This window comes from Cydia pomonella, chromosome 11 (genome assembly GCF_033807575.1).
Source record: "Cydia pomonella isolate Wapato2018A chromosome 11, ilCydPomo1, whole genome shotgun sequence".
NCBI lineage: Eukaryota > Metazoa > Arthropoda > Insecta > Lepidoptera > Tortricidae > Cydia > Cydia pomonella.
Window position 1 is genome coordinate 8,651,393 of NC_084713.1, and position 23,801 is coordinate 8,675,193.

At 37.8% G+C, this 23,801-nt stretch overlaps 1 protein-coding gene across 2 annotated transcripts; it reads right to left on the reverse strand.

Annotated features, from left to right (window-relative positions):
- Window positions 1–1,968: 1,968 nt before the first annotated feature.
- On the reverse strand, window positions 1,969–23,644 carry LOC133522766 (organic cation transporter protein-like). 2 transcript variants are annotated; one of them, XM_061858211.1, is made up of 9 exons: window positions 23,594–23,644; window positions 19,071–19,298; window positions 13,404–13,633; window positions 10,405–10,584; window positions 9,824–10,054; window positions 7,791–8,010; window positions 5,307–5,472; window positions 3,508–3,784; window positions 1,969–2,369 (listed from the first exon to the last, which is right to left on the reverse strand). In XM_061858211.1, the coding sequence occupies exons 2-9, from the start codon at window positions 19,171–19,173 to the stop codon at window positions 2,040–2,042; spliced, it is 1,737 nt and encodes a 578-aa protein (XP_061714195.1). In that variant the 5' UTR covers window positions 19,174–19,298; window positions 23,594–23,644; the 3' UTR covers window positions 1,969–2,039. The 2 variants fall into 2 exon arrangements, with proteins under 2 accessions (XP_061714195.1, XP_061714196.1); XM_061858212.1 differs by lacking the exons at window positions 5,307–5,472; window positions 23,594–23,644 and having other exon boundaries at window positions 3,508–3,752; window positions 19,071–20,429.
- Window positions 23,645–23,801: the final 157 nt, after the last annotated feature.

A 23,801-nucleotide genomic window follows, 5' to 3' on the forward strand; every position in this document is an offset into this window, starting at 1 on the left:
CGTCACGGCGTGGCGGTGCCCACAGTATCGCCCATAAAATTTGCCACTCCTCCGCGCTTTATCGCTACTCAATGCACTCCTGACATCAGCACCAGACCGTGACTTGTTTGCATGGAAATGTCTGAGGTTGCGGCTGGGGAGGACCTTAGCATAGCCCCTACGACGGACGATACCACCATATATATATATATATATATACCAGAGATTGCACCTGGAGAACCCCTCTCCCCCCCTCTTTTTAAGGGGTAGTCACGCACGATCTCGTCACTACCGGACTTATTCAGCTTTGTTTGTCCTAAGGAACAAAAGCCTGAAACAAAAGTGCATACTCACTCACTGCACTTACTTGCCCCTCTAGTCGTCGGACGCAAATATTATAAGGAGAAATTAAGCATAATTTGAAAACTATAAGTCTTAACAATATACTTCAACGTGTAAAACACTACAAATCAAATCCAAAGGAAAGCTATTAAATGTTTATCTTCCAGGAAATCTTTCAAAATATGCATCTAATTACTTTGCCAATCTTAAGGTTAAAATTCTACCTACTTTCTCATCGAACTAAAGACCTTTGATTAGCTGGTGTGGCGAAAAGGATTATTATCACCATTTTTTGACACGACGTCTCTAATTGCGAAGTACTTTTTAGAGCTAGCAGAGGTGGATAGGGGCGGCAAAATCGAATAGCGTACAGGCGGCATATGTCTAAATCCGCCACTGCCTATGGGATGACAGTAATAGTACATTATGATACAAGTCATACAAGTGTGCTAAGTTGGTCATTACACACGAGGCGATATTGTGCAATAAGAAAGCTGATGTGGGTAATGACCAATGCACACGCGTTTTATACGACGTTTTTCAACACACTTGCGAGGAAAAAACAAAACTTATAAATCAGCTTTTTTTGTCAAAACAGTAAAGGTACAGGTACAATTTTCAAAATGGTGGCTTACAGTTTTAACATCGAATAATTGCACCAAAGCGTGCTGGGCTTGTAGGCACATATTCGCCAGTTTATTGGAATAAGCTACTAACACGTTTTCCAAGAAAGACTGGGCGTTTTTGCTGATTTTCCATTGAATAAAAGTTTCATATGCCGCCAATTATTTTTCACCCGATTTTGATGGTAAAAAGCTATCGTTCTCGGCTCTTGCCTCTATTAGTATTACTGGCAGCGTCAATTTTATGTTTTCTTCATTTTCAATGCTTGAAAATGACATGTTCCTCAATATATAAACTAAAAACATGCAAAACTATTCCAATTTTATGACAAATACGGAAAATGGTTGGCGCGTTATTTTTTTACGCACGATTCCAATGCGCGCGCAAGACAAAGTCGCGAACAAAATCGACAAACAGGCAATTTAAAAAATGTAAAAAGCTAGTATTTTTGTATTTCTATTCGACGGATGGAGATCGAATCGATAAAATTTTATGTTTATTCATGAATGTAATTTACGAGATAAATTTAATCTATAAATTAGATATGTTTGGTGTGATAAAACCTCTTTGAACTAACATTTGAAACCTCATAGTTGGTTTTAAAAAAAAATGTATTACTCGACCAAATTAAGAAGGCTCCGTTTCCATGCATATTATTTGCAATCAGTTACCTTCTTAACTCAGTCGGATAATATAATGAAAAAGCCCAAGTGTTATATTACTCGTATACTGAAAAAGCACGCGTGTTTAATATCTAGGATTATGAGCCAAAACTCGGTGGAATAAAAACGTCGTTTTGAGCAAGTGTGTTGAAAATACTATTACTTATTCTGTGCTATAGCTTAAGTACTTAGTTAGTTTTATTATATTTGTTATTGAAATAATAAAGAAGTGTATTGGTAGGGCATATTAAGACAAAACATTAGAAGTGGCATGTCATGTCTACAAAGTAGGATTCAAACATCAGTTACTTTTTGTACATAATAATATTAATAATTCCAATTAGAAAAAGAAAAGCGAATAGTTTCTATAAGTACCTACTATTTCTTTATTAGTAAGTCCTTAAAAATAATTATCTCTCGCAACCGGAACTGTCACTTCATCACTTGTCTTCGCAGAATGGGAGTCGTACTTGTCGAAATGTTAATTTTTTGCGTCTGACCGAGCTGTTCAGCCTGTTCCAGGGTGTCAGGCAACGGACGGTCCTTGGTTTCGGGCAACGGTATAAGCACCAGTATTTGGGCAAATAATACGACAGCCATTATATACAAGGGTAAATCTGGATGCAATTCGTTAAGGCTGGCCACCATTGGTGCCACCATAGAGCCTATCCGGGCGAAGGTTGAAACGCCGCTTACTCCTACGTTTCGCCCTAATGTTGGATACAGTTCACCAGAAAAGAGATACAGTACCGGAACAGTTCCCTGAAAATAAAATTCTATTAGACTGCATACCCTAGAAATCCTGGGATAACTTGAGATAACCAAAGATTCATTGGTTGAATGAGATGTATAAAGTCTAAGACAAATTCGTGCTTTTAATTTGATAGCTAATCTAAATGGCGCTGTACGGCTCCAATACACTTATGCGATAACTCTGGTTAAATTTTTTATTTGGGTTTATAACAAAATATATTGGCGCAGTCTACATATTTCAGCTGTTCAACTAAAGGACCGATTTTCAATTAATAACTCGTTGGTTTAAATACGTCCACTGCTGACGCTCGTTCCTACTAATTAAAGTAATATAACCTTGTTATTGTTAACCCGTTGAAATCCCTTGACAACACGTATGCGTCACTGGTCTTCAGACATGGACCCGGGTACGTCCTTAAACTACGTCCAAGAGAGAGGTATGGGCATTGTGAATGTCATCTCGCTTTGTGTGGTAGGGCACAGCCAGTGGATGTCATTCCAGATCTAGAGCAGAGCCCAACTGGAGAAGTACCTCCACCTTACAGAAAATAGCAGCCAAATAACACTAGACCCTACTCATAGTGTTGTGTTCCTGCCGGTGAGTAAGGTTGCCAGAGCTCAACGAGGGGGGGGGGGGGGGGGGGGGAGTTTAGGTTCGGCAACGCGCATGTAACTCCTCTGGAGTTGCAGGCGGACATAGGCTACGGAGACTGCTTACCATCAGGCGGGCCGTATGCTTGTTTGCCACCGACGTAGTATATAAAAAAAATTGCTGTTAATATTTGTGAAAAAAACGGCACAGCGTAGCTCAAGGCTTTGTTAGAAGTACATGTAATGAGAATGATAGATATGTATCGTAAAGACAGTTTTTCTCTTGTAGTAAATTAACTTAAAATTTATTTTGAGTCAGACCAAGCTAACTCGCGTTTTTTAACAGCACATACTGTGAAGTGTTATTTTAAACGTCATGATGTAATAGACATTTGATGTTTAAAGTAACCCTTGCACAGTCTGCATTATCAAAATCGCTGCCGAGTTAGCTTGGTCTGACTTTATTGGTTTCATTTTGCCTTGTTCTATCTAGAGAACCAGTGGCCCAGGGAATAAAAACTGAAATCAAATAATATATAACAATACAGTAACATACTGCCATGCCTCCAAATCCAATGCCAGCAAAAACAAGTCTTGGCCAGTCTTTCGTAAATACATCTCGTGGTATCAAAAGTATGAATACAAAACAGAGAGCCGTCAACCCTTCAAAAATAGCCAAAGTTGTCTTTCGGCCCATCTTCATAATTACAAAAACGCAGATAATTGGGCCGATGGAAGAAATTAAGCCGCTTAGCATAACAGATAAGAAAATGTTATCTCCAATCCAGCCAAGATATTGGGCTAAAACATAAAAACTTAAGCCAGTGCAGAACCTGAAAAAAGTAAAAGTAAGAGGTCACCTCGGGCACCCTCGGGACTTTGTATAGGCAATAAAATGTTGACATGACTTACTTCAAATTAGGTCCGGAAATACTAAGTACATATCCGGTGCGATAAGTGAAGATGATATGTACCTAAATTGTAAAGAAATTTCATATAGCCTTACACACCTAAGCCTGTAAGGCAACCTTCTTTTGTTTTTAAACGGCAAATTGTGACACTTCTTGACATTAAACCATAAAATACCTATAAGCAAAATTCTGCCACTACGTTTTTTTTTTCTTTTTTGTGTCTGTATTTATATGTATATTATTTTTGCGCCTCATAGCGCAAAAATAATCAAATTTTCGTTCTCCTTTAGAAAACCCCTAAGTAATAAAAAAAACACATAAATGAAAAAAGCGTAATGGCGTGCGTGCGTACCGCCTAAATAATTAAATTTTTGTTCCCCTTCATTACCCCACGCACTGAATAACCTATCATATTAGGACATGAAACAATTCATCATCATCACCATCATCCTATTTTTATTAATATTTCATTGAAACTTTAAAAAAAAACCGGTCAAGTGCGAGTTCGTTTACCTCGCGTACCGAGGGTTCCGTACAAACTTTCAATTTTCTCATGAAAGACTTAACCAGAAGTATACTATTAGTATATTTGTGTCCAGCGCCATCTATGGGAGAATTGGCCAACTATTTTGTGCGATCTGTATGTATGTATGTTGGTTTTTCAGGGATAATTATTTATCAAGTGAACCGATTTCAATAATTTTTATTTCGTTTGAAAGATGGTGCCTTTAGTATAACTTCATAGGAATTTCAACTATAATAAACACCCGCAAACGGGATTAAATTGCAAATTAAATTACAAAATGTTTTTTTGTTAATTAAAAAAAAAGTTATCAAGATAGAGGTCTGATTTTATTTTTCTTGTAATCTTTATAATAATGTAATAAAATAATAATTTTTCATTCGTAAACTTCGGAGATAAGGGGGGGAATGGTATTTTTTTCACATTTTCCTTCATAAGTCCATTTTTTTCACTATGAAAAAGAAATAAAAAATTGTTTAGTAATGTTCAATTTGAGCTCTTTCAAATGATACCCCACTTGGCCTAGTAACTAGACTTTGAAATTTTGCCCCCTCTTTATATTGGGAATTTTCCATAATTAATACAAATAAAATAAAATAAATACACTTCCAATATGTTTGGGTTAGCGTTATTCATTACTATTCCAAATTTCAAATCGATAGCTTAAGTACTTCTCGAGATATTTAGCAATGTGACAGACGGACGGACGGACAGAGTCGCACCATAAGGGTTCCGTTTGTACCTTTTTGGTACGGAACCCTAAAAGTACTACTATACAAATCTTGGCGAGAAACGGGGTTGCCGGCCGCGTATCCCTATCCTACAGGAGGCTAAAATGATGATGGCGATGGGAATTCGGTAGTACTTTCAGTTAAAACACCAGCTAGAAAAACAATTAGGTAATAAAACTCAATTCAATACCAATTAATTGCCAGCATCACAGTTCTCATTCGCATGTTCTTCAATTTAAGGAAAGTCATGAAACTTGGAACGCCCTCTGGACGCCCCTTAACATTTTTTAACATTGCCTTGACTTTAGTCTTGTCGAATTCTCTTTTATTTATACGGGCTGCTTTTTCCAGTACTTCTGGAATATCAGTTAATACGTTTGATTTTAAACGCTTTGCCTTAGAACTGGCAAGTTTCACCAGTTTCCCATTCCCATCCCTAATATTACCACACTGGAGTAGGAACTCCAGTGGTATACTCTAGTGTAGGTATACTAGGCTGTCAATAGAGTCAAACCAAGATAAGTTGGCAGCGATTTTGATAGTCCAGACGGCGCACGGGTTATTTTAATTTTTGACCGTCTTCTATGACAATATGATATGACGTTTACTTGACACTTGCACCGTCTGGGCTATCAAAATCGCTGCCAATTTAGGTATATTGGTCTGACTCTAAGTATATTAATATCAACCCATTTGAGGGCTCGGCGTTATGACGTTGACGATTTAGCACGTTGGATTATATGCTGTGGCAATATTAATTGGCTTTGGAAGATGCCACCAGGCCAAAGGAGTCTAATGAACTGTCAAGTTGATAAATGACATAATAATTTTGTGGCTTTAATAACAAAACTTCCGTGAGACACAGACATATTAAATATAGTAAAACGGGTCACTCATGTATTTTAAGCCGAAAACGCTCGACATGTTTAAATCCGTACCGAGCAGTGTCGTCAGGAGCTTGCGTTGACGGACCGGCGCAGACCCGATACGTCACCCGGGGCAGATACGTGAGTGACCCGTTTTAATATATTTCATAATTTTGTGATATTACACGGTGTAACATGAAGAAACCGAAAGCTTTTAACGACGCAATTCTGAGGCCAAAATAAGGAAAAAATGTTATATGAGTTTAAGTAAATTTCGCCAAAAAAGTTAATGGTAAAACTGGCACTGAAAATGAATTTTTACGTTTTTTTTTAAACCTAGTTTTTGCAAAGGTTATTTGAATTTGTCACTTTTTGTCATCTATCAATAAGGATATTTAGATTACGCCCCATAATGCCATCATCATCTCCTACAAAAAGTCGTTTCGAACTAAGTTACAATAGAAATATGTATTTAGGGTTCCGTACCAAAAAGGTACAAAAGGAAGCCTTATGGTGCGACTCTGTCCGTCCGTCTGTCACAACGCTAAATATCTCGAGAACCACTTAAGCTATCGATTTTAAATTTGGAATAGTTATGAACAACGCTAACCATTTAAAAGTATTACTTTGTTAAGTATTTTAATTATATAATAACTATGGAAAATGCCCAATATGAAGAGGGAGCTAAATTTCAAAGTCTAATAGTGACTAGGTCAAGTGGGGTATCATTTGAAAGAAGTCAAATTGACCATTCCACAACAATTTTTTATTATTTTTTTTATTATTGTAGGAGGCAGCACAGGAGCCGTCAGATTTTTGGCGCGAGGCGATGGCAGAACCTACTATGCACAAGAATCCCGAATGAAGGTTGAGGGAGGCGATGGCTGAGATACACGTCATACTCGTGAACGGGTGCTGTCTGTGGAGACCGGTCTGTTTAAGCTTACACGGGGTACAGGTTATGTTAAAGTATGTAACTTTACTTTTGAGTGGCATTAACGTGAGACACTTCATTTGGTTCCTGTCTGTTTTAATTTTTTGTCTTTTAATTATTTATATAAGAATTCAAGCCTTGGCGACCCTCTACATCTCCAAGGATAATTTAATATCTTTTTTATATTTTATCTCTGACACAGAGATTTATACATCTCTAAAGAATTTTAGTATTTTATGGTTTTATTTTTTTATCATAGTTTTTTTTTGTGTAATTTGACATTTAGAGACAGTATACATCTCTAATAAAGTATTTATTATTTCATCGTTTCGATATTTTTAATTGTTTTTTTTTATTTTTTTATTTATTGTTTGTATAAATGGACATGTAAAAGTGCCCCTGGGGCCTATTTGCTGAATAAATGTTTGATATTGATATGAAAACAACGTGACGTGTAAATGTACATGTTTATGTTTCCGATTCAAGCCACAAGATGGCAGACCCTCCAACGCGCACGGTCCCTATAAAATTACATTAAAGACACCTTTTTTCAATAAAAGAACAATTTTCGAAATCGGTTCACATGATAGAGAGATCCTCGAAAAACCAACATACGTGCATTACATCGCGCAAATTAGTTAGACAATTTGCCGTTAGATGGCGCTGTACACAAATATACTTAGTAAGTATAGGTACTTCTGATCAAAACTCTTTCACCTTTATAGTTACACGAGATAAAAAAATTAAATGCTATTTTAACTCTGAAACTAGGCGAAATCCAGAAAAGTTTATATGACATTTTAGTCTCTAAATGTGATCAGAAATACACTGTTAAAATCTTCCGGTTTCCTCATGTTACACCGTGTATAATTACCGTAAGCTTCCTCTGTATTTCCTGTCGCCAGCAACCATCTCGGCGATTCAGATATACAAAACCAATACGATATGAATAATGCTGATAATGTCGACAATGCAAACTGTAGTTTTCTCCAGTCTCTGAGCCAATATGCCAGCCCAGTCATCACGGGATTACCCAGTCCGAACGGCAACTGATAGAGGACAGGAATTATCGTGCGCCATTTACCACCTACAACCTGTAACAAAATGTCGTTGACGTCACTCAAATGGAATAATGTGGCTTGGGTTGAACACATTGGGTTGATTGGATATTCATTAGGTAACAGCAGAAAATGCCAGCACTGGCCACAAAAATGGAACTTGCAACACAACATTTTTGGAGCTACTAATCCTAGCCAATTTGATATGTTATATCTCAATCCTCTTAACTGGAATTTGCTGAATACACTTGTATTACGGGAAACTATAATGGAGTTTTTCATAAACGTGCTATAGGTCTCAATTAGCTATTCGTCGTTTGTCTTAAACTTAACTGTAATTTTTATTTATGTATTAGAGCCAACTAAATGGGAGAGTCTAGCCAGTGACCGTCAGGTGCGTCAGTTTGAAGCTAGGCGGCGCACAGAACTATACGCTAAGCGCGACGAGCGGCAGGCCGGACCACCTGTGGCCATACTTTACAATTATGTCGGAGCAGTGGCGGGGCAAGAACAAAATTTAGTGTGGGCAAGGTACATTTAGCGAGGCCCTCTGGTGGCGCAAGAAATAACTAATATTTTTTAGGGTTCCGTAGCCAAATGGCATAAAACGGAACCCTTATAGTTTCGCCATGTCCGTCTGTCTGTCTGTCTGTCTGTCTGTCTGTCCGAGGCTTTGCTCCGTGGTCGTTAGTGCTAGAAAGCTGAAATTTGGCATGGATATATAAATCAATAAAGCCGACAAAGTCGTACAATAAAATCTAAAAATGTATTTTTTTTTAGGGTACCTCCCCTACACGTAAAGTGGGGGTGAAATTTTTTTTTTTCGCTTCAACCCTAGAGTGTGGGGTATCGTTGGAAAGGTCTTTCAAAACTAATAGGGGTCTTCAAGAAACATTTTTTGAGAAAGTGAATATATTCGGAGATAATCGCTCCGAAAGAAAAAAAAATGTGTCCCCCCCCTCTAACTTTTGAACCATAGGTCCAAAAAATATTAAAAAAATCGTGGAAGTAGAGCTTAAGAAAGACATTAAATGAAAACTATAGCGGACATGATGAGTTTAGCTGTTTTTGAGTTATCGCAAAAAGTTTTCCCTTCATAGTAAAAAGACTTATTTTAATTAGGTACTGATTATGCAAATTTGCCTATTTGTTTAACTCAGGTGAAAGGTACCGTTTCATCCCTTGGTTAACAATTTACTATACTTTAAGCTCCCGTTTAGCTTATTGTGACGGAAGAGTAACTACGGAACCCTACACTGAGCGTGGCCCGACATGCTCTTGGCCGGTTTTTTACGTTGCTTCCGAGTTACTTGTATTTGAGGCGCGAGGCCCGGTCGGTCCGCGAGGCCGTAGGCGGTGGCCCACGTCGCCCACGCCTAGCGCCGCCTTTGTGTCGGAGGGGTGCTGACTTGCAGCGAGTGTGGTCGCACATTTGCTGCAAACATTGGCTATATCAGTCACCTGAGAGCGCACCAGCGACGCTCTCAGCGGTAGAACGCAGTCGCTTTGGTCGAAAACGGCTAGGAGAGATGATGATGATGATGATGATCTCGCGTTCAGTATGGATCAAACGAAGGCCAATTATAGAGGACCATGAGCGAACGCATCGATCCCTATATTGAGTACAGTATATACTAACAATAAATGATTTCGGAAAAACCATCGAAATTTGGATCTATGGATTTTTCAGTCAAATCAGAACAATTTTCAGTCAATTCTGATTAAGTAATAGGTACTCGTACCTAGATCATTCTCGCTAAACGTACATGATGATTAAATCGTCGGTAGGTTCTTTATTAGCCTGTCTATCGTGTGATTCGTACTGAAAGCGACATATTGCAAAACTTACTTCGATTACTAATACAAACGATATAATCCCTACACCCCCAGAAGCTAGTGCCAAAATAAATCTGCAAACGAGGAACATCCAGTAAGAAGGCACAAAACTCGCGGCGTAGCTCATCAATGTTTGTATTACTATGGAAATCATGAGTGGAGTTTTTCTACCATATTTATCGGCTACATTTCCGAATATAATACTGCCAATAAGAAATCCACACATTAGAACAACCTGCGTAAACTGAAACAAATGAGAAACTATACTTATTTTCATTTCTGAGGCTCTGAAAGTGGGTCATTGTGTTGTGTGTTGAAAGTGGGTTGTGTGCAGAAAATGATACGTTTCTGCACAAGAGCATTTTACATCTAAGTACTTTATTTTTAGTTTTTCTACGATAAGCAATTCAATTTTGGTTTTAAATGGATTTGTTGGACAGTTTCTATTGCTCACAAAATTTCACCTGGTGAAACTGAAATCTAGTCCTGGTCCAGAATCGGTAAAGAAATGCGACCTGTAGCCAAAATGCGAAGTATCTCGCCCGGTCAATAACCGGATAACTAGGTAGTTGATGTAAAGCTTGATAGACTTACGTTGACCATCCACTGTCGATCACAAACTAAATTCCACTCTGTGATAATAGTTCTAGTGAACACAGACAAGTTGTATTCAAAGCTTTCGCACTTTACTAATGGTATCAGACTTCTGCTCAGCGTTGGATCGATTCGTAAGATCTCTGGGTCGAAAATCATACAGGGATTCTCCTCTACGAGCTAGAAACGAAGAAATAATAAAATAATTTTTAAAAAGTCGTTGGTATCGTGCCATATCTAAAAAGAAGATTTTTAATAGCTTTTTATACTGTGGGTCAAACCGAGAACCCAGCAGACCTCGTCGGCGTTGGCGGGATAACTTAAACTCCTTTTTTGAGAGACTGGTCAGAACCCCTAGTGTAAATTTATTCGATAGCGTGACGTGACGTACCAACGCGTTTGCGTTAAGTCTCATTTTGTATGGGATTTAGTAACAGCGCGCCAAGCGGGACGTTTTGAAAATTCAAAATCCCATACAAAATGAGACTAGCAAACGCGTAGGTACGTCATGTCACGTTTTCGAATAAATTTACACTAGGGGTACTGATGTTGCTCACAACCGGGACGAATGGAGGTTGAGTGGAAAGGCCTTTCCCAGAATTGGGACACCATAGGCTCGCAATAATAATTACAATGATATTTTTAAACTATACTCTGAAAGTAACACTTAAAGTTCTAAGAATGGGGCACTTAGAGATTATAATAATTATTTATTTTATTATTATTGTAGTTTGTGGGCCTTTGAGTGCCACGTCGACCAGGCATTGATCTATTGTGACAGCCCTTTAAAGTAATGTTCTGTACCTCATAGGGTTGCAATACGTGCCGCCCTAAGTGGGTACTTCTTTTTGACATTAGTGGTCCACAGGAGCAGAGAATGTGCATTGCAGTCTCCTCTGACTCATGACAGAACCTGCATGTCTGTCATGTCTTGTTTCTTTCCAATTTGAAACATGTGTTTGTTCAACTTACAGTGTCCAGTTAAAATTCTGGTCACCGCGCAGGCTTTGTGTCTTTTGAGCCCTAGAAGCTCCCTAGCAGTTTTGCTGTTGAACCCTTTGATTAGAGCTTTCGAGTGTTCTTGTCCTTTTACGAACTTCCACCAATCGTTTGCCCTTATTTTTTCTAAATTGCTGAGCAGAGAATATGCATCCCGTTTTGTGATTCCACAGAACGGTTCTGGGCCGACCAGGGGTGTGTCTGCGCCCTTTCTAGCAAGTTCGTCCGCTTCTTCGTTTCCGTTAATGTCGGAGTGCCCTGGTAGCCTGGTACCCATCTAAGTATAACTTTGTTGGAGTTAGCCAGTGCATTGAGGTTTGTTTTACAGTTCTGGACTAGTTTTGAGTTTGACTCAAGGGATTCTAGTGCCAGCAGAGCAGCCTGGCTGTCTGAGTTGATGTAGATATGTTGGTGTCTTAGGTTTCTATCCAGGTTAATCTCCGCACATTTGTTGATGGCGTAGACTTCTGCCTGGAAGATTGTGGCTTGTGTGTCCATGCTGACGCTGGCTCTGAGCTTAGGTCTCTCACCATAGCTCCCACATCCTACATCAATGCCTTTCTTGGAACCATCCGTGTAGGTACCAAATATGGTGTACAGTTTAGTAAAATTACATTCCGTGTGCGTGTCATCAGTGCGCATGCTAAGGGTTCTATTTGCAAAAACCCAGGCCTTTAGTTTGGTTAATGCTTGAGAGCGCCATTTTGGCCTGTTTAGCGTCCATATTCTGTAGACGCACTGCTTAGCCTCCTTTTGCACCTGCAAGTGGAGTGGTATAATGTCCAGCAGTGTGTTTAGGGCCGCCCCCGGTGTCGAGGAGAAAGCGCCTGTTGCTGTTAAACAAGCCGTTGCAGGCTGTTTAGAGTTTCTATTGCCGTCTTTCGGTTGGTTTTGTTACACCAGACTGCGGAGGCGTAGGTAATAATGGGCCTCACAACCACTGTGTATAACCACATAGCAATTTTGGGTCTTATGCCCCATCTTGCTCCTGCCATTCGACAGCATGACCATGTGGTCATGAAAATGGCCATGTGGCCATTTTCGCTTTTTGTATAATATTTCTCAGTTGAGGGTTCCAAGTTAGGTAACTTTTGGTCGAAAGTGACCCCTAGGTACTTGACCTCGTCTGAGAATGGTATTGTTTGTCCATTAAGTCTTGGTTCTGTGAGCTTTTCGAGCTTTCGTTTCCTTGTGAATGGTACTATTACAGTCTTGCTCGGATTAATGGACAAGTCATTTTATAGTAATAATATTATTAGAGAGTCATATCTACAGTTTTAGCGTGTGTGTTATTAAAACGGCTCTTTGTAATGTTAGTGATAGGATCCAGGATCTTGCTAAAAAATACTACGAAATATGTGACGGGGTGGCCTAGAGGTTCATGGCTTTAGCCCGGTTAGCTAATGAGGCCGGTTGGAATCCGGCCTTCGCCTCTGGACGGCTTCGTCACTTTTTTATATATGTTCATAATTATATATGATTATATAAAATGTGTCTAACCCAAATAGGTTAAAGTTATTAGCAAAAAAATGAGCGTATTTCGCCATCAAACGTCACAGTTTGGCGAGTTTTATGAAATTTATATTACTTTATTATGAATAAATAAAAAAAAGATATAATAGGTAGTAGTGTAACTTCTTAAAAACAGTATAGGAGGAGCAAGTCGGGACCCACTGATTAACAGTCCGCCGGACGGAATCGGCCTGTCAGATGTTCGGAACTGTCAATTTTTTGTTCTAACTGACAAGCCGATACCGTCCGGGGGACTGTTAATCAGTGGGCTCCTTTAGAGTTAGTCAAAGATGCCTAGTTTTACTAAGAAGTCGAGAAATTGGCACCGGTTCCGCCGTGACGGGGTGGCCTAGCGGTTCATGGCGTTAGCCCGGTTAGCTAAAGACCCTGTTCGAATCCGGCCTTCACCACTGTAGGGCTTCATCACTTTTTCTTTAATATGTATAAAACATCTATTTTAGTTTATAAAAAATATAATTATCACTAACCGGAACAGACATCTGTCGCCACTTATCGTCCGAATAGTCAGAAAACGCTTCTGGCTTTTTGCACCAAAATTCTGTTGCAGGGGCAAGGAATATTATATCCAGTTGATACCAACTAATTGGAAACCTAAGTAATGCCATCATTATAACTAATCTCTTCTGCCATGTACCGAAATCACCCACAGTTATTACTACTGCATCTTCGTTTTTAGGCTGAGGCGGCTTTCCATTTTCTGTTAATGAAATTTCCAATAATCAATAAAAAATATGTATTGCCTTTTAGTAAAACTAAAGTGTTAAATCGGCTGTCATTCTACGTGGTTAGGTACTCTTGATTTGGCTGCGGATAACGTCTACTGCAACATATTATGAGGAATTCCTAGTTGCGATTTTTCCATACAAACGCTCTCGACTGATTCCTCCCTGGATTTTCAACCTAGAGCAGTGATTTTTTCAAATAAGATCAATATCATCAATATCTGTGCCGCTATGTTTTGCTTTTTTGGATTATTTTATTTTTAAGAAAGATACAGCGCCTCGAAAATCGCAAAAACGGCTCAATTGAATTGGCTGTAAAAAAAGGCACAGTATACAAATATGACAAAAAATATCCAAAAAATCAAAACATAGCGGCATAAATTATTTCTTCCTCTTGCAGTTTCCAAAATTTCATAAAGATTGATTGCGTTTTGGAGGAGGAAACAGTCGAGAGCGAAACCTCGATTTATGAGTTTTTTGCGTGTGAATTTTAGTCCGAGCTGCAGTTGTCCTTATCGCACGAATTAGAGGCGGAGACAGTTTCTAAATATAGTAAATATACGTACACAGAAGGAATAGTGATGAGCATAACATGTTAATGGTTAAAATGAGAAAAAATACACCAACAACCAACAGTCGATCGCCGTAATATAACCAAAATACCACGTAGTTCTAAGAAAAGGGTGCCATGTGTTTTCACACTCTTTAATGTAACAACTATTATGTACCATAGTTTCGTAATAAATATTTATATTCTATTCTATTCTAATATGTACCCGTAATGGCCTGTCACTTCAAACCGTTTTTTTGTATTTTTTTACATTGCAGGTCATGTAGTGCTTATGTTTAGTTATGTTTACTATTAAAGGCCTGTAAACAAAGCTAAGTAGGATAATAAGTAGGTACAACCTGCTTATTAACAATTTGATTGTCTTGCATTTCTCATACTTGTGCGTCACAAGTAAACCACTAGATAGCAAATTTACATTACGGCTAGCCGATATCAAAATAAGGGCCATTTTGAAATGCGGCGGTTCAACGATTAAGGTATGTTGGGGTAATACCGGATGTGGGTGATGAACGTAGCAAATTAATTTTTCCCTAATTTGGCTTTATATTTTAATGTTGGCAACATTGTGTAAGACGCCATTTCATTGCCTCGACTGCCAGTGTCCCAGCGCCACTCAGGGATATCGGGCTTGTGCTATGCGCAATCACATAGAACAAGGTAAATTTCGTGTATCCGATCTTCGCCCTGTAATTTATTTTGTGTATTGTGATGAAAATGTGTTTGTTTTTGTAATTGTGTTAATGTATAATTTCGTTTTACATGTTTATATATAAAACAATCCAATCAAAAACAGACCTAGGATTGCTGTAGACCAATATCCGATTTTGACCCTTCCAGGTAAAGATCGGAAAGAAACAATACGATCTTTACACATTTAAAAAACAGCAGTGTATGTCAAATTTTAAATTTTCTTCAATTTACCTACTTAATTATAACATTTATTGTTTTCTTGATCACACTTTCGTACCGTTATTATTATCCAGTACCAACGCGACGGTAAATCAAAAGGAAAAGATTTAGGTAGTCTATTTTGTATGTATGTGTATGTACACCTACTTACTGACAATGTAATTTTTTTAATTTCCGCTGCCCAAAGGTTGCCTGGAGATTGCGTTTTAGCGATTAGACCGCATGTTGTTTACCTGTGCTTATGTTTCTGTTTTCTTTTGTATTGTTTTTTTTTTTATTGAGGTGTGTAATAAAGAGTATAAAATTTGTATTGTATAGGGATGATTCTACATGTTGAATTTTATAACAAAATCTAGTAAAATAGGTAGCAAATAAGCAATTTTTCGCAATAAAATGAATATTTAAATACTATATGGAAATGATTAAAAATACAGGACCTAAAAGTTTCAAAATTTTTTTTTTTTTTTTACTTTCAAAAAGGAATTAAGTAATAGTAACATACGATCAGGGGGGTAACACTTAGAAATGTAGTTATCATTAGTAAAGATGGCGGCGACTTCTATTAATGGGATCCGATAACATACTTTTGCGTAAAGCTGAAGCTGCCGATTATGCAAACTACATCACCAGATATCACTTTAAGATTGACAAAATTTAAAGGCATGAATACAACATTAAGAAGGTTGCATATACCTCGTATGTCAAGAGCAAGACTTATCTTCATTCATAATGTTGTTACCTAGCAACTGTTGTTTACTGTCAAAAATTTTTTAAACAGATATGATTGATATGAACTTATTATTTCTCTAACGAACGACGACGAAATTACCAGGAATTATCCTAACATACACTATACCTGTCCTTACTTTACCTCCGGAATATCTTGAATTCACGTCCAGTTGGATATTAAGGTCAAAGAAGAAACGCTCAGTTGAGAACTAGGCAAGTCAGTTATGAGCACATGAAAGAGTTCTAGGTCAGACTGAGACACAAGTCACAGAAGACGAAGCTAATGCAGCTTTGTACACAAAGATGAACATAGGTAAAAAACAGAACAATTCCAAACAAAATCAGAAGCTGAAGTACTTACAACACCTAGTCTATTACTATCTTGTATACCAAATTGAAAGCAATAAACATATTCTTGCATTACTATAAAGTATGTTTTTTTTATTCCATTCTTTTTAAAACTTTTCTACATAACATTAGGTCTACTTGGGTAGCTTACAATTTAGTATTTTGTTTAATATCTTGTAAACAGAAAAACTATGAAAGTTACAAGAAATCAAACAAAAAACTAACATGTATACCGCCGAAGTAGACCTAATATTATGTAGTACGAAAGTACCTACATATACGGATGCATATGTAGATGTTAACGCACACATATATAGTTAGTTTCGGATACAAAATAGAGATAGCACTTCGAAATTAGTTTCCTTAAAATGCTTCAAGAGGGCTCTCTTTTCCTATATATTTTATTCTATTACTTTACTCTTTGCATACGATCCTTACATTTTATCCAAAAAAAATGTTGTATATCAACTATATATATAATTGCAATATTTTCCCGTCAAAATCGCAATTGTTAACACATTGTTTACTTATCAAATTGCCTTATGATATAAGTATCAAAGTTTGAGAGCCACAATTTTACCAAATTTTTGTATCAGGGTTAAGATCGGATACAAAAAATACGAAAAATAGAACATTCTTTTTTTTTATACTACGTCGGTGGCAAACAAGCATACGGCCTGCCTGATGGTAGGCAGTATCCGTAGGCTATGTACGCCTGCAACTCCAGACGAGTTACATGCGCGTTGCCGACCCTAACCCCCTCCCACCCTCGTTGAGCTCTGGCAACCTTACTCACCGGCAGGAACACAACACTATGACATTCGATGACAACTTTTAAATTAGTATTGTTGGCTGCAATTTATATACGTAGGAGAAGGTTAAACACCGGACCTATTCTTTGTGATACCTTATTCTCTTTCCATTTAAACCAACTTTTATTCACCATCCGATGTTACCCCTTGATGGCAAAACACTCGTTACCCTAAAAAAAGTATGTTTCATCTTTACACGTGTACAAAACTAAAACCTTTATATATTGAAAATTACCAAAATTCAGGCTGAATCTACGGTTATTATTTAACGATTTGCTCCGTACCTACTTTAAGAATCTGACACGATCTAGAAAAAAAAATCGCGAGTTCTCTCAATTGGTCCGGCATTATCCCAACATACCTTACCCAGATTGTCATTGCGATACGTTCTTCAATAAGACGGCACAAGTTTAGCCCCATCGTACTACTACTACTATTTAGATTGTAGGTTAACCATACCTACTTACAAAATTTTATAACACACCATGATCACACCCAACTTATTGTCACGGATAGGTACGACGACCGAAGCAAGGACATCATTCTTTTTTGTAGTCTTTATCTGAATTAATTAATAGATACAGTAAATAAATAAATAAATAAATAATTCAGCCTATATACGTCCCACTGCTGGGCACAGGCCTCCTCTCATGTGCGAGAGGGCTCGGGCTATAGTCCCCACGCTAGCCCGATGCGGATTGGGGACTTCACATACACCTTTGAATTTCTTCGCAGATGTATTGCAGGTTTCCTCACGATGTTTTCCTTCACCGAAAAGCTGGTGGTAAATATCAAATGATATTTCGTACATAAGTTCCGAAAAACTCATTGGTACGAGCCAGGATTTGAACCCGCGACCTACACACACAGTATAATATAATAAATAAATAATCAATATAAATAAATATTATAGGATATTATTACTCAAATTGACAAGTACCACAGTAAGCTCAATAAGGCTTGTGTTGAGGGTACTTAGACAACGATATATATAATATATAAATATTTATAAATACTTAAATAAGATATACATACTTATACACAGAAAACACCCATAACTCGGGAACAAATTTAATATCCATGCTAATCACACGAATATATGCCCTTACCAGGATTTGAACCCGGGACCATCAGCTTCGTAGGCAGGGTCACTACCCACTAGGCCAAACTGGTCGTCAAAATAATAATTAAAAACAATATTATGTGATAACATCAAAAACAACTTATGTCGGGCAGCGCAGGATGAATTCCAGCCGGCGAGCCGGCAATGTCAACGGAACGGCGCGCAATGAGCGGGCGCTCGCGTCTCGCATCTGTGTGCGCGCACTCACACTTAGATAGCTCCCGCTCCCGCCCACCGCAGCGCGACAGAAACATAGCTTCAAGAATTCGAGATTTGAAAAGTTGCTCAGCTAGGAATTGCTCTTATGCTGCCCCGGAGAATGATATAACTACACACGAACTTCTGCGCAGATTTGTACCTTTTATATTTGTAGATAATTAAATAACTAAATATTATAGGGACATTCTTACACAAATTGACTAAGTCCCACGATAAGCCAAGAAGGCTTGTGTTGTGGGTACTCAAACAACGATATATATAATATACAAATACTTAAATACCTGCATAGAAAACATCCATGACTCAGGAACTAATATCTGTGCTCATCACACAAATAAATGCTCTTACCGGGATTCGAACTTCAAACCCAGGAAGGCTTCAAAGACTTAGGCCAGACCGGTCGTCAAATTATTAAACTGAAGGTGATAATTATACTGAACTACTGAAGTGAGATTAGATCATGACCTCCACATACGTCACCGATCATTGTATGCAAATTGCGACACATCGCTGCCGACTGCGGTGCAACGAATTTGAAGTTATTACACTGGATTCATTTAGTACACTCTGGAGCCAGGGTGGGAAAAATCTTCCTAAAATCTGTGTCTGTGACGCACAAGTGTCGTCATGAGCACTGAACTATATTCTCAACTTCTGAACAAAAGTGAACAATATCGTTATGATAAGCAGGAGTGATTTACCCTTAGTGATTTCTTCAGTTGTACAGATTTTCAGCATCTGTTGTTCATAATATTCATAATTAATACTCATATTTGATGTGACAGATAGAGATGACAGTTCCATATTACAATATTTTGGGATTTCTCCTCTTCTTTTATTTTTAAAATGGGTGCTTTATGTTTTTTAATTATATTTTTTTTAGCTTAATGAATTTAAATATCTTTTAAATTTATTTTTCATGTCAGCAGCTGGAACAAGGGTAATTTGCTGCTTAAAAACAGTGAGCAAAATCGCATTTTGCTCACTGAGTGAGACAAAATAACATTCAAGTGACCTTCATATTCGAATGTCATTTCAACGTGAGGGGCCTAATACAAGTTCGAAGTATTTGGATTCTATTGTCTTTGTCCCTTTCACGTCATTAGCAAAAAGAAAGAGACAAAAAAGTGCATACGTAATTCAACGATATATTGAAGGTTTATAATAGACCCCCAAAATAAGTCAGACCGCATCGTTCCAAAACACCCTACGAGTCTTCATTCGTAATAATTAATTAATGAAATAAAAGTTTAAAATTTAATAAAAATACCATATTTTACGTATTTTATTCTTCTTCCTCCTGCCCTTATCCCACGTTATGTGGGGTCGGCACAACATGTTCTTCTCTTCCATTCTCCTCTATCTTTCGTCACCTCAGCACTCACTCCTTTCTTTCTCATATCCTCTTTCACACAATCCATCCATCGTTTTTTGGGTCTACCATCCGCTCTCCGTCCATCAACATTCATTCCTAACATTCTTTTTCCTATATGGCATTCATCCCTCCTCATTAAATGCCCATACCACGCTAACCTACCACTCCTTATCTTCTCCGCTACCGGTGCTACTTTCAAACTTCCCCTTATATACTCATTCTTAATTCGATCCTTTCTCGTCACTCCACACATCCATCTCAACATTCTCATTTCCGCTGCGTGCACTCTTCTTTCATCCGTCACTTTCGTCGCCCAGCATTCTGATCCATACATTACAACAGGTCTCACGATCGTCCTGTAGATTTTCCCCTTAAGTTTAAGGGGCATTCGTGGATCGCAAGTTGTTCCAGAGACCAGTCGCCATTTCATCCATCCCGCATTTATTCTATTTTTCACGTCACGGTCGATGTTGCCGTCACTTTGGATCAATGACCCAAGGTACCGGAAATCGGAGCAGACTGGATAGACCACCGAAATCGCAGAACATATGCTCCGTTTTGGTTCTGCTTATTTTCAGTCCCACACTTTCCAGCTTTTCTTGCCATTTTCCCAGTCTGCTCTGGACCTCAAGTGCATTTTCTCCGACAAGAACAATGTCGTCAGCAAACAGCATACACCAGGGTGCTTCCTATTCCTATTTTACGTATTTTATTATGCAATCAAAACTTATACAAATTTACGCAATTGTTACGCAGTAAATAATTCTTCTTAACGATTTTTAACGATCTCTACTATAGTTGACAAATAGTAGTATCCGCAATTCGGACCGTATCTTACAAAGTTTTTTTTAACAAAAAAAGTTGACGATTGAACCAGTGGCGTAGCGTGCCTTGGCGGGGCCCCGTATAAAAATTTGTTTGGGGGCCCTTAGGAAGGGTAAAGATTTCCCACAAAAACGCACGTTGGGGGCCCCCGTGGCCCGGGGGCCCCGTATAATTGATACGGCAGATACGGCGGTAGCTACGCCCCTGGATTGAACTGTCAATTGATGTTCATTAATTCATTATTTTCGTATCATTTTATTGAAATTTCTTTCGTTTTGTTTTAAAGCGGTAATTAAAGTTAATTGTTAGAATACCTTCAGAAAACATGAGTGAAATAGTGATAAAGACGGATTACATTTTTTCAGGTTGTATTTTTTGATGGCTTCAATCAGCCATCAAAAAAAGCCGTGAAAAATTTTGTGTACTACACGAGATCAAAGTTATTTACATCTCGTGCGCTTTTGAGTCCCTTACTTGGCTCAAGATTCTAAATTAGATTCACGAGCGTAGCGAGTTGCTAATGACGTGAAAGGGACAAAGGCACTATAATCCAAATATTTCGAAACTTGTATTACGCACGTTGAAATGATATTCGAATATAAAGTGAGCAAAATGCGATGTTGCTCACTGTTTTTAAGCAGCAAATTATACCCTTGTTCGAGCTGCTGACGTGAAATAGTTATTTGCACAATAAGAGAGCAAAGTTTGATATTTCTTCGAGTGCTTGTTTTGAGTCCCGTGCAAGCGAAAGATTCTATAATAGATTCACGAGCGTAGCGAGTAAGAGACTCAAAAGCGCACGCGATGTAAATACTTAACTTTGATCTCGTGTAGTACACAAAATTTTTCACGTCAGTCAGCCATCAAAAAATACAACCTAAAAAAATGTAATCCAGACAAACGGATCACTATTTCTCTCATGTTTTCTGAAGGTATTCTAACAATTAACTTTAATTACCGCAATAAAACAAAACGAAAGAAATTTCAATAAAATAATACGAAAATAATGAATTAACGAACATCAATTGACAGTTCAATCGACAACTTTTTTTTGTAAAAAAAAAACTTTGTAAGATACGGTCCTAATTGCGGATACTACTATTTGTCAACTATAGTAGAGATCGTTAAAAGTAGTTAAGTAGAATTATTTACTGCGTAACAATTGCGTAAATTTGTGTAAGTTTATTGTTTTGATTGTATAATAAAATACGTAAAATATGGTGTTTTTATTAAATTTTAAACTTTTATTTCATTAAATAATTATTACGAATGAAGTCTCGTAGGGTGTTTTGGAAATTTTTTCATAGCTCCAAGGGACATTTGATATAAATTCCAGCTTGATACCTCCACGCGTTCCTGAGAAAAAGGGCAGTGACAGACAGACAGACGGACGGACGGACAACAAAGTGATCTTATAAGGGTTCCGTTTTTTTCCTTTTGAGGTACGGAATCCTAAAAACCGGCCAATTGCGAGTTGGACTCGCGCACGAAGGGTTCCGTACCATTATAAAAACGAGCAAAAAAAGTCGCGTTTGTTGTATGGGAGTATTATTCTGTTTTTTAGAATTTGTTGTTATAGCGGAAACAAAAATACATCATCTGTGAAGTCTTTGTCAGTAGATAAATCCGCGAATTTCCAAATTGTATGAGAGATCGAATCGGCGCTTTACGGCTTAAAGGAAATTTTTCAAAGCCACCAATGTTTGTCAACCTTTTTCACTGACAAAGCTGACTTGCCAGAGTATAAAAGATAAAAGTTTCGACTGATAAAAACATGGAGATATAAATAAAGTGGAGCACGCTCTAACTTTTCTTGTCATACTATATTGAACTTTCTCACTGAGTTACAAAGGTGTTCTTACCAGACTAGAAAAAACGGCCCACTTGAGAGAGCAAAGGTGGGTCGCGGTGTCTCATTCGCAGATGTTGCCTATATTAAAAACATATCATTGTGGTAGTATTTATATCAATATACTACTGAAATGAAATACCTTCTTATGAAATTTTTGTGCTATATTCAGATTGGCTTTAAACATTCCAGACATAATTTTATACATTATATTTTAATACTGAAACGGTTTTTCAAACTATTTATATATACGTAATCGAGGTTGGACACACATTTCCGTCAGTTGAAAAGGCGGCAAATTTGAAAACTTTAGTTGCATTCACAGATCTACGATGAGTCTTAGAGATTAAAGTGTGCAAAACGTAAGCAATCACGTATGTAAACATACCATGAGTGCGAAAGTGACAGACTACAAATGAAAAAACGTGACCATTTTTGAGTTCGACAGTGGCCGCCAACGGCTGCCATTTATTTATTTTCAGACACATGTCGGGTATCGTAACACCTTTATTTTATTATAATATGATTCTCTCTAATGTCTACGCTCCAGTGACAATAAACGGGCGGAGCGGACCGGGACCCTGGTCCTGTCGGCATATTTCTCTCTCTCTCTCTCTCTCTCTCTTACTCATACCTGTGTTCTTGACAGACGTTACTGCAGACCATCTTCCTAACGATCAACCATGGTGGCGGCCCGGTACGCCTATTAGTAACAGCTTTTAGAACGACTATGCACGAATAATATAATAATAATTCAGCCTATATACGTACTACCAAAAACGGGGAAAATATACAAACCATTAGCAACACATTAGAAGAAATAATAATAAAAAGCATGAACACAGGCAAAATGACTGATAAGAGCAGTAAAAATTATAAAATTATCAGCGAACAAACATTCAAATTAATTTAGAGGCGAACAGAGCTGTTAGCTACAAAAAATAAGACAAGAGAAATGAAGAATGAACTCAGGGAACTATTAAAAAAAAACAAGCAAAGCACTCAGAGAGGATTATGAAGTATACCGAAAATCAGTAGTAGAGAGAAACATGGCAAAATTTCATAGCACCAAGAAAGCATACAAAGACCTCTCAACTCATAAGAATTGGATACAGGGATTAAATGATGATGAAGGTGATTCAAGAGATCGACATAACATAATAAAGCTTACTTACTTCGTTTTTAAATAGAAACTCTCTCCTTAATCCATTTCAGTCTGGTTTCAGATCTGATTGCAGTACGGTCTCCGCTCTAGTTAAAATTACTGACGACATCCGTTCAGGAATGGATAACGGGAAGCTAACGATACTGACATTGCTTGATTTCACCAACGCATTTAATACTGTAGACTTCGATATACTATTAGGGGTGCTAAGTACTCTC

What these genes read in the sequence shown, in the direction of transcription:
- LOC133522766 (XM_061858211.1), bottom strand. Translation starts at nt 19,173, where the DNA reads ATGGAACTGTCATCTCTATCTGTCACATCAAATATGAGTATTAATTAT. An exon ending in AACTGAAGAAATCACTAAGG is followed by an intron (nt 13,634 to 19,070) that starts GTAAATCACTCC and finishes TTTCATTAACAG; the next exon opens with AAAATGGAAAGCCGCCTCAG. An exon ending in TTGGATTTGGAGGCATGGCA is followed by an intron (nt 2,370 to 3,507) that starts GTATGTTACTGT and finishes TTTTATTTTCAG; the next exon opens with GGAACTGTTCCGGTACTGTA.